This window comes from Dendrobates tinctorius, unplaced genomic scaffold, assembly GCF_039654945.1.
Source record: "Dendrobates tinctorius isolate UK_male_01 unplaced genomic scaffold, ASM3965494v1 ptg000229l, whole genome shotgun sequence".
In the NCBI taxonomy this organism is placed as follows: Eukaryota; Metazoa; Chordata; class Amphibia; order Anura; family Dendrobatidae; genus Dendrobates; species Dendrobates tinctorius.
This window is the reverse complement of record NW_027361896.1, coordinates 2,829,941-2,840,640: the sequence shown is the minus strand read 5'-3', so window position 1 is coordinate 2,840,640 and position 10,700 is coordinate 2,829,941. Positions and strand designations below refer to the sequence as shown.

At 38.8% G+C, this 10,700-nt stretch overlaps 1 protein-coding gene across 1 annotated transcript; it reads left to right on the top strand.

Moving 5' to 3' along the window:
• Window positions 1–4,577: 4,577 nt before the first annotated feature.
• LOC141059646 (uncharacterized) lies at window positions 4,578–7,835 on the top strand. The gene has a single exon (XM_073555734.1). The coding sequence runs from the start codon at window positions 4,704–4,706 to the stop codon at window positions 6,660–6,662; it is 1,959 nt and encodes a 652-aa protein (XP_073411835.1). The 5' UTR covers window positions 4,578–4,703; the 3' UTR covers window positions 6,663–7,835.
• The last annotated feature ends 2,865 nt before the right edge of the window (window positions 7,836–10,700 follow it).

The window sequence follows — 10,700 nt, the reverse complement described above, 5'->3', positions numbered from 1 at the left end:
TGCACCAAGATCATCTCTCATCCGTTGGAAATTTGCCTTCTTGAAGTTTAGTGTCCTTGTAACCCCTCTACTACACATCTTATTAAAGGATACATGAAAACTTATTAATTTGTGATCACTATTACCCAAGTGACCCTCAACCCTTACATTTGATATGCGGTCTGGCCTGTTGGTTAATATTAGGTCTAGCAGTGCCCCCCCTCTTGTTGGGTCCTGAACCAGTGGTGAAAGGTAATTGTCTCTCATAGTTGTCAAAAACCTATTACCTTTGCTGGAACTGCAGGTTTCGGTTCCCCAATGTATTTCAGGGTAGTTGAAGTCCCCCATAATAATGACTTCTCCTTGAGTCGCAGCTTCATCTATTTGCTTTATGAGGATATTCTCTGTTGCTTCCATTATTTTTGGAGACTTATAACAAACCCCTATCAGTAATTATTTTTCCCCCCTCCCCTTATCTCTACCCACAGGGACTCTACATTTTCATTAGATTCATATATATTATCACGAAGGATGGGTTTTAAGGATGATTTTACATATAAACTCACACCTCCCCCTCGCTTATTTGTTCGGTCATTTCTGAAAAGACTATAGCCCTGTAAATTAACCGCCCAGTCGTGGCTCTCGTCCAGCCATGTCTCAGATATCCCCACCATGTCATAATTATGTTCCAACAACATTAACTCCAATTCCTCCATTTTGTTGGCGAGGCTTCTGGCATTAGTATACATGCACTTTATGTATCTCTCTGTACCTCTATTCTTTCTTAAATTATTAACTGTTCTAACCCCACACCCCATGCCACCCCCACCCCCAATGCCATTATTTGCGCCCAGGTCTCTATCTGCACTGTCTTCCCCTCCTATAAAAGGAATACCCTCCCCCGTCCCTAGTTTAAACACTCCTCCAACCTTCTAGCCATTTTCTCCCCCAGCACATCTGCACCCTCCCCATTGAGGTGCAGCCCGTCCCTAGCGTAGAACCTGTAGCCAACTGAGAAGTCGGCCCAGTTCTGCAGGAACCCAAACCCCTCCTTCCTACACCAATTCCTGAGCCACTTATTAACCTCCCTAATCTCCCGTTGCCTCTCTGGCGTGGCACGTGGTACAGGAATTATTTCCAAAAATACCACCTTGGAGGTCCTTGCTTTAAGCTTACAGCCTAATTCCCTGAAATCATCTTTAAGGACCTTCCACCTACCTCTAACTTTGTCATTTGTGCCAATGTGCACCATGACCCTGGATCCTCACCAGCCCCTCCCAGTAATCTGTCAACCCGATCAGCGATGTGTCGGACTCGAGCGCCAGGTAGGCAGCACACCGTTCGACGATCCCTGTCTTTGTGACAAATTGCCCTATCTGTTCCCCTGTTGCCTTGAGGAATGCAAATTCATACCAAGCCTTTGTAAATATATTAAAGGATTGGATTCAGGACACAAGTCATGACACAAGGCCCAAAAGAGAATCTCAGAGATAGTAAAGAATGAAGGCAAAGCAAGGTTTGTTGGGAAATGTTATAGATGTGGATACACAGGTCACACTGTGAAAGAGTGCAGAAGTAGTAAAAGAATTATCAATAATAGACCTTTTATTAATAGGAAACAAAATCAAAAACTAGAACCAAATGCAAGTAATGGAGAGCATAGTCTTCCTGAAGTTATGTTATATGGTCCACTTCTGGAAGAGCTGAGGAAGATTGGAAAAGCAATGGCAGAAAAGCCAGAGGAATTAAAGACCACACCTCCAACAAATCCTTATGTAAAACAATAGGGATGTCAGGCCCCAGTGTTGTCCCTAGTGAGTCAGAGCAGGGACAAGGGTGGGAGACCCTGTATTCAGGGTAAGGTAGGGGGCCATCGTACAATAATCTTACTGGATACAGGTGCTGCTGTCAATGTAACTAATCTGGATTTGAAAATAGATCCTAGTGGTAAACAGATTTTCCTGAGAGGTTTTGGAGGACAATTAGTATCTTCAGAGCAATCTTTGCCAGTAACAATCAACCTGGGAAACCTATGTGTTGAGCATGGCTTATATCTTTCACCAACACATGAAGGTACCATTATCAGGTCAGATGTTATGAATTAACATGGACTTATTGTGGATGTTGTGGAGAGGATCAAGGTATGGAGGCAGTTTAAAAATGGTTACTGACAATTATGGTATTGGTTCAATCAAAGGTGCAGAATCTTTAGATCCAGCTATGCTTTTGAGGACAGATGATGAAATATTAGCTGACATCTTGTGGCAGCATAACAATGTGTGGGCGAATTCAAAAACCCAATGTGGCAGAGTGTCTAACATGGTGGTAATGGTAGAGGGTCCTGAGCCCCCTCCCCAGAGACAGTATAAAATACCACCAGAGTCAGTCCCATACATTAAGAGAATACTGGATGATTTACTAATTCAAAATGTCATCAGAGAATGCCAATCCACCAATAATGCGCCCCTATGGCCAGTTCAAAATGGTAAAGAATTTTGTACCCAAATCTTCATGGGATGCAAATTTGATAGGACCATATGTCGTAACTATGACACTGAGTGAACAAGTGGTAAAAGTTAAACGAATAGACAAGAAAAATGTCAAATGCATGAAAAGGAGAGATATAGAAAAGTGGGTTCATGTAGATCAGTGTAAATGGATATAACTGATAAGAATTTGATGCCGCTCTTGTTCTTGTTTCCCAGGATCCTAAATGAAGAGTGAAGTAAAAGATAGAAATTTCTGGATTCTGGATATGAGAATTGCAGCAATTTTCTTGGCAATTGGAATCATCAATTCTATGGAATCAACTCACATTGAACACTCTGGAGATATCGATAAGGGTATATTACCTAACAAGGAATATGGAAACGTGTGATTTACACACCCAGACATAACCATTAATGCACGTAGCGACTACAAAGATAATGGTGTTAAAAGTAGGACAGCTAGACTGATACCAGAGGGTAAAAAGGTAACTGGGAGATATTATCAGGGTCCCAGCAGTCAGTATAGTGTTGTCTTTTCGTTTGGGAGAGTCAATCATAGCTCTAGTACCCAGAGGTTAACGTATATGGAAGGAGTACAAAATATAGATCCAAAATCACTACAGCCATTCATGAGCATTACAATATATGTAAATGAAACTGGGTAATGGTTGGGGGAAGAGTCTAAGTTACCCAACAAAAATGAGGAAAAGGGGATAGATTATGGGTTTTTTAGTGACAACTTAAAAGAAGGAGAATATTTCATAGAATCATAGAATTGTAGAGTTGGAAGGGACCTCCTGGGCCATCTGGTCCAACCCCCTGCTCAAAGCAGGATCGCTAAATCATCCCAGTTAGATGTCTGTCCAGCCTCTGTTTGAAGACTTCCATTGAAGGAGAACTCACCACTTCTCGTGGCAGCTTGTTCCACTCATTGATCACTCTAACTGTCAAAAAGTTTTTTCTAATATCTAATTTTTTTTTATTATTTGGAAATTGTGATTTTTTTGTTGTTTTTTTTATTTATTATTAAATCCTTTCTATCAATATCCTTGACTATTTTTGTTGCTCTCTGTAACATCCAATTTGGATAGCCTATATTTTTTAGTCTCATATTAACTAATTCCTGTGCATTTTTATATGTTTTTGGATCAGTCGAATTTCGTTTATACCTTATAAGCTCTCCTATGGGGATATTTTATATCACATGTTGGGGATGGCAAGAATCAGCTGTCAGTAATGTATTTTTGGCAGTGTGATCTATTAACGCTTAATCAACTATAGCACCACCTATCTTAGGATCTTTTCCTTCTTATATCCCAGAAAAATAGCAATGTGTATTATGGCAATGATAAAGGTTTAGCCGAAACGCGTCTCACATTGTAGAAGGATCAACTTTATTCTCATTTGCACAAGGAAAGACTAGAAGCAATGGGATGAAACAGAAAGGGAGGAGACACAGATTAGATATTAGAAAAAACTTTTTGACAGTTAGAGTGATCAATGAGTGGAACAAGCTGCCACGAGAAGTGGTGAGTTCTCCTTCAATGGAAGTCTTCAAACAGAGGCTGGACAGACGCGGTTCGCGTCTTGCCGTGCGCTTTACAGCAGTAATTTTTCCTATCTCTGCCTATATTTATAATATGCTGCTATGGATAAATATTTTTAATCTATGTTTGAAATAAAGAAAAAGATTTTTTATGTACTTCAAACTTGGTTCGCTGGATTCATCTCCTTTTCGCATTTATTGTTGGCAAGAGCTCCTGTCATTTATCCGTTGCTGAGAGCCTATACAGTATAGCAGCTTATCTTTTGAACCAACCAGGTAAGCTGGCATTTTTTCTTTTTTATTGTTCTACAATGTGACAGCCCTTTAGATATTTGTAGACAGCTATTAAGTCTCCTCTTAGTCTTCTCTTTTGCAAACTAAACAATCCCAAATCCTGCAACCTTTCCTCATAAGACAGGGTTTGCAGACTGGTCACCATTCTGGTTGCTCTTTTCTGAACTTGCTCCAGTTTGTTGATGTCTTTTTTAAAATGTGGTGCCCAAAACTGGACACAATATTCCAGATGAGGTCTGACCAAAGAGGAGTAGAGGGAAATAATGACTTCACGTGATCTAGACTGTATGCTTCTGTTAATACATCCTAGAATTGCATTTGCCTTTTTTGCTGCTGCATCACACTGTTGACTCATATTTGTATGTGGTATATATTGGCATAATAGTATACACCCAATGTTCAGGCCAAAAAGGATTACCCTCACATATCGTGAAGCATACATTGGAGATGCTACAGAGGTGGAGATGCCAGTTCAGCAAGGGCCAAATTTTATAATTGGTTCAATGTCTAAGCCATATGAGTCCTATAGAGAAATGGTTGGTTATTGGGCATGTGGAGCACCAGAAATAGAAATAGGTGAGATGCACATTATTGACGCCGCTCCAGATTACATGAAACCATGTGTCACCAATGAATCTGACAGCAATCAGCAGACAATGTATTTAGAAGAGGGACACCCTTTACAGGTCAACCTAGATTCTACTCAAACAATTGCTAGTGACGTTCAATATGCGTTTGTTACTTGGAGAGTTAATATCTCCTTATGGTTGATAAAAACCTACTACCCAATTTGTACAGGATATACATTAAATCATGTACATGCCCTATATAGATGGTTTACTAATAAAAATTCAGGAAATCAGATAAGACACAATAACAAACTATTTAATTCAAAGAATGACAGAGGGCGAAGAGATACTTTCAGCACACTGTTGGGAGGATTAAGAACAGGTATGGGTGTCATTAATGAAGCAGATATCGGTAGTTTAAGGACAAAACTTATAGACATAGCAACCAATAGCAAGAAAGGTTTTGAAGTACAAAGGAAAATCAATGATGTAATTAACAATTTGCAACAAGATCATGTAAACACTTATATCGGAGTAGCAAAAGATTTCATCCAACATTTTAAAGAATTAATTGAAGATACGCTGGCAAGAGGTAGGAATATGTCTTGGGCTCTAGTCTGTACACAAGGACAAATGGAATTATCAACTAACATCAAGCTAGCAGTACAAGCTGTTTATGATGGACAATGGCCATTTGAATGGTTGTCTCAAGCCACTACAGTGTTACCTGAACTCATGAGCTGTACACATTCAAAATGGTGGGTGAACACATGGGTTGGGTGCAACAACTATGACTTTGAGAAATGCTATGCCTCTTCATTTATTCCATATACTAACTCACATTTAGAGCTCATACATAAAATTAGTTCAATAGGTATTTTAACTGGAGATTCTACATTACTACACCATAGATTAGAGCATCCTCAAGTAATTAGGAGAAATGGAAAGTGGAAACGGGTTGATATTTCTCTTTGCATACAAAGGAATCATCATGTTCTATGTACGCCAGGACAGTTTAGGTTAGTTGAAGACAAATGCTGGAATCATTCATCCACTTGTATTCTAGATGGGGAATCAATCTCAAAAGACAAAGCACCAATCTTCTATCTAGGGCATCAAAGAGCTTGTTTCTTTCTCCTAAATACCGCCAATGTATCTATAGCAACACAACATTGTTATGTAATGACATCTGTAGCTAGGGGAGCATGGTGCACTCTTAGTGCAGTTACAAAAATTAAGACAACTAACTGGGATTATGTAATTCCTACTATTGCTAATCTGTCAATTGATCTGAAATACCACTCTCCAGTTAATTTGCAAGCCTTAAGCCTAGGAATGGGAAAAGAACTTGGAGAATGGTTGGTAAAATTTAATAGGGATGAATATTTATTGATGAAGCTTAATCAAGAAAAGGCAAATGCCACAATTCTATTACATCATGACCAAAATGAACTAAAGGAAGTTACCCATCTGTTAGAAAATAATGCTAAGGGATATTGGTGGGAGGTAATATTTGGTCATTCAAATGCGGCAAATGGCATTGTTATATTGCTTATTGTTTCTGTAATTTTAATCCTTTTACAAGTCTATATGTGCTGTGTTACCCGGTACCTATATAGGAAGATTCAGAGCTTAACTGTGAAAGGACAAGCCAATGTCAAAATTGCATCATGTGACACAGCTGTACAAATTCCCATTGAATTTAAGGAAATTGTAATATGTGAGAACTGTGGCAGAAGAGGGCACAGTAAAAAAGGTTGTTTGATTCAAAAACGAAACCTATAGGTAATTCCTAGTAAGAAATTGGTATCCTATCACGGATTATAAAATTGTTTTCTATATGATTTTTGTGTGATGTAATGATTATATGTATAATATGATGTATTTTTTTCCATGCCTCCTTCAATGTCCTAATAGAAATCAAGCTATAGCAAAGTTATTTTTTTTTTCTTCTTTGGAGTGAATGTTGGCAGCTAATGAGTGAGTGTATCAAGACTCCTTGCCCTAAGAAGAATCAACTACAGTGGTGAAGAGGATTCTGGATTTGTGGCCTCATAACAGTTGTGTGTCATTCAGACACAAAGGGGGATATGTTGGAAGATAACATGGACAATCTATGTATAGGAATCACTGAACTCTATATTGAGTTTTTGAGAGCTGAAACCAGATACAAGACTGTGTACCTGAGAAGGCCTATGTTCTTGTGTGTTGTCCTTTTGTTTTAGACATAAGATAAAAATGCATCTGCATATGAAATGAATACTGGCCCTCCAACATAATAGAAGATATAGGTGCACACTGTGGAGGTCTTGAATGAATAGCCTCTATCCTGTTTGTGACCTATGGTTATCTACATACGTACACAGCTCCTGTGGGTTTCCATTATGAACCAGTGTTCCTGAGATAGACATCCTGTCTCCGGCCTATGGATATGTATATTGATACACAAAGTCTGTGGTGTTTGGATGATAAACTATTGCTCTTCAGATGGACATCTAGTCTTGGCCTAAACTGAATACCCTCAGGCCTTTTGACACCAGGACTTATCCTAAATACAAGGACGCCATCTACAGGAAAATGATGAATACTGCAGCCAATGACAGTGTTCCTATTACAGGAAGATGATTGGACATTTGCCACAGAAGATACCGGAAGAAGGGTGGAGTCATGGGTTGTATGTGGGTGTGAATGTGAAATCTGGGTATAAATGGAGGAAGAATCAAGGCAATCTCTCTCTCATTATTGCCACGAAGAACCATTGCTAAGTATACTTGTATTACATAGATATTTGTATTGATATTTATCTAATTCTAGGACATTGAAGAAAGGTTTTATTGTTATATTATTGTTTGAATTGTCTTATTACTATCTTATTTTACTTGTCATTAAATATCTTTGTCATTCTCCCAAACTTGAGTTATTGATTATATAGGAAATATTCAGGACGGGAAACCACCTCCAACAATGCCCGTGTGATAAACTATATATAGGACAGACAAAGCTTCCATTACGAGTAAAGGTGAATGAGCACCTTAGGAATATAAATAAAAAATTCCTAGGACATCCCTTGTCTAAACACTATTGCAAATATCATGGGGGATCCCCTATGGGAACAACAATCAAAAGTCTCCAAGTTGTGCGCAAAAGTTGGAGAAAAGAAAACTATACTAAGCAAATGTCCCGCATGGAGAGTCAGTGGAGTTTTAATATGGACAGTCTTGCACCTAAGGGTAACCCCAACTGTGAGGTTGAATTATTTGGATTCAATGAAGGGTTGTACTAGAAGATATTTAAGGTGACCAATTCCTCCATTGGACCATCCCTGATTAAGGAAACCGTGTTTTATCTAAAACTAGTCGGAGAGGAATTGGTCCACTGCGCTCCCTGTAATCTATCACGTGACCGGTGACGTCACAAAGGTCCTGTTGGCTCATTTCATGCCACAGCTTCACATCGTGCACACTGCACGCCGGCGTGCCGCTGGAAGAGGGGAGAGTGGAGTGTCAGTCACCGGCTGGGACAGCACTCCTGAAGAGCCACATTTATCTGGCAAATATCATTTAATCTGACTTCACATCAAGATATACAGCACTCACTACTTTACTTGTCCTCTGGAGTCCAGACATCTCAGATTACACCTTAAGGTAATAACTACCTAATTAGGAGCAATCCAATTTATTTGTGTGTATTTAATAATTTACCACAAGCTAAAGGGGTTCATTATTACGGGCAAATTTTAATTATTTGTTTATATTTTATTGATAACATTGGTAGTGTCTGTTCCTAATTTGCAGCAAGTGTTCCTCTCTTTTTTCTACAGTTACTAGCGCCACCTACAGTTCATACTAGTTATTTATTAAGAATTTTGTGTGACACATCTCTCTGATTTAAGGGTATAAAAATTAAGTTTGAAAATTGCAAAATTTTCGCCATATTTCCATTTTATTGATAAATAAACGCAAGTCATATCGAAGAAATGTTACCAAAAACATGAAGCACAATATGTCACGAAAAAACAATCTCAGAATCTGCGGGATCTGTTAAAGCGTTCCAGAGTTATAACCTCATAAAGTGACAGTGGTCAGAGTTGTAAAAATTGGCTTGGTCTTTAAGTAGCAAATTGTCTCTGTCACTAAGGGGTTAAGTATCTCTGTATTATAAATTGTCTCATCATCTGATGACATCATATAACATATTTCCATATGTAGGAAAGCAAAATATCCCCCAATGCTATTACTTTACTCCATTTTATAGTTGCATGCTGGTAAGTAAGATATCCTCAATGCCAGTTCATAATTTAGATGTCACCGTTTCGCCTGAGCTTTTTCCAAGAGGCATTAAATATCAGGTGAGTGTGATGCTCTATAAATATCCGTCTTAGTAAATTAGATATACAGGTACCCAGGGCTGTGTTAGCACATGTAGCGCTTGCAAAACTCTCATTGGGTGGAAAATGACTTCCAATTCACTGCGTAACTATGATGTTTTAGTAGATTGTGTACATAAAGATAAAGACATTAGGGAACACTAAAATACCACATTCTAGATATCACTGAGTGAAACATTCCAGTTGAAAATCTTTATTCATTACATACAGTTGTGGCCAAAAGTATGGACACCCCTGCAATTCTGTAAGATAATACTCAGTTTCTTCCTGAAAATGATTGCAAACACAAATTCTTTCGTATTATTATCTTCATTTAATTTGTCTTAAGCGAAAAAACACAAAAAGAATTGTCCTAAAGCCAAATTGGATATAATTCCACACCAAAAATAAAAAAGAGTGTGGACAATATTGTTTGTTGCGGACATGAAACGCGTAACAAAATCGCTTACAAACGCTGCTTATTAGTTTCGCATAATTGTGCGCATAAAGTGAAAAAAACGCAGCATGTGTATGCGTTGTTAAGCGTTTTCCAATCGTTTGCGTTTATTTTGCGCATGAAGGCACTAATCACCAGATGGAACTCCATGAAACATTATTGCATCAGACTACACCAATTGGACAGCAGTGGGTGTGTATATGGGAATTCTTTAAATAGACCCTTTTTTCAGCTAGAGTGTTCACATAGCTTGCTTTTTTAGCTTGACAACATGGATCTGCGATGGAAGACTTTTCAATTCAACTTGGATTTGGACATCAGGATGGCTCAGGCTTATGCAGTAGCTTGCCACAAACAAAGGGAGAGAGAGACAGAGAAGACGTCAGCGTTTATGGATACATCCAATTGTTGAACTCCGTGAGAGCCGTGGAGCGTACCACACCCTCTACAGTGTGCTCCAGGCAAACCCGGAGAAATTTATGGACTATACACGGATGTCCCAACAAACCTTCATGTATTTGCTTGGACGTGTCCAAGATGCCATCCAGAGACAGGACACACATCTCCGTAATGCCATTTCTCCTGAGGAACGGCTACTGGTGACTCTATAGTATGTAATGATATTAACAAAACAATGCCTGCCTTCTTATGGTTCTGCCATGAAATCTTCCATAGCATGCATATTTCTTGGTCGGAAATGTAAAAATAATTTTTTTCTTTTATGTATATAATTTGACACCTTTGTTTTTTGTCTGCTTATCAGATTCCTGTCTGTAGAGTTGTGACAGTGCAGGCACACCCCTTCCTTTTATCTAAACTCATCCCAAACAATGTTTCTCTTTTGGGGGGTGGATTTTGCAAGTGTCTAGACAGTGTTTACTCCAAAAAGGCATCTTGTGATAAGCGCATATAAGCGCTGACGTGCGTTGAGCAATGCGATTGTCAGCGCTCCCATAGGTTTTAATATTATGTTTTTGTGCATAATTTTTGGGGCGTCGGA

Excerpts from the sequence above, each read along its gene's own strand:
- LOC141059646 (XM_073555734.1), top strand. The coding sequence starts at position 4,704 with ATGTTCAGGCCAAAAAGGATTACCCTCACATATCGTGAAGCATACATT.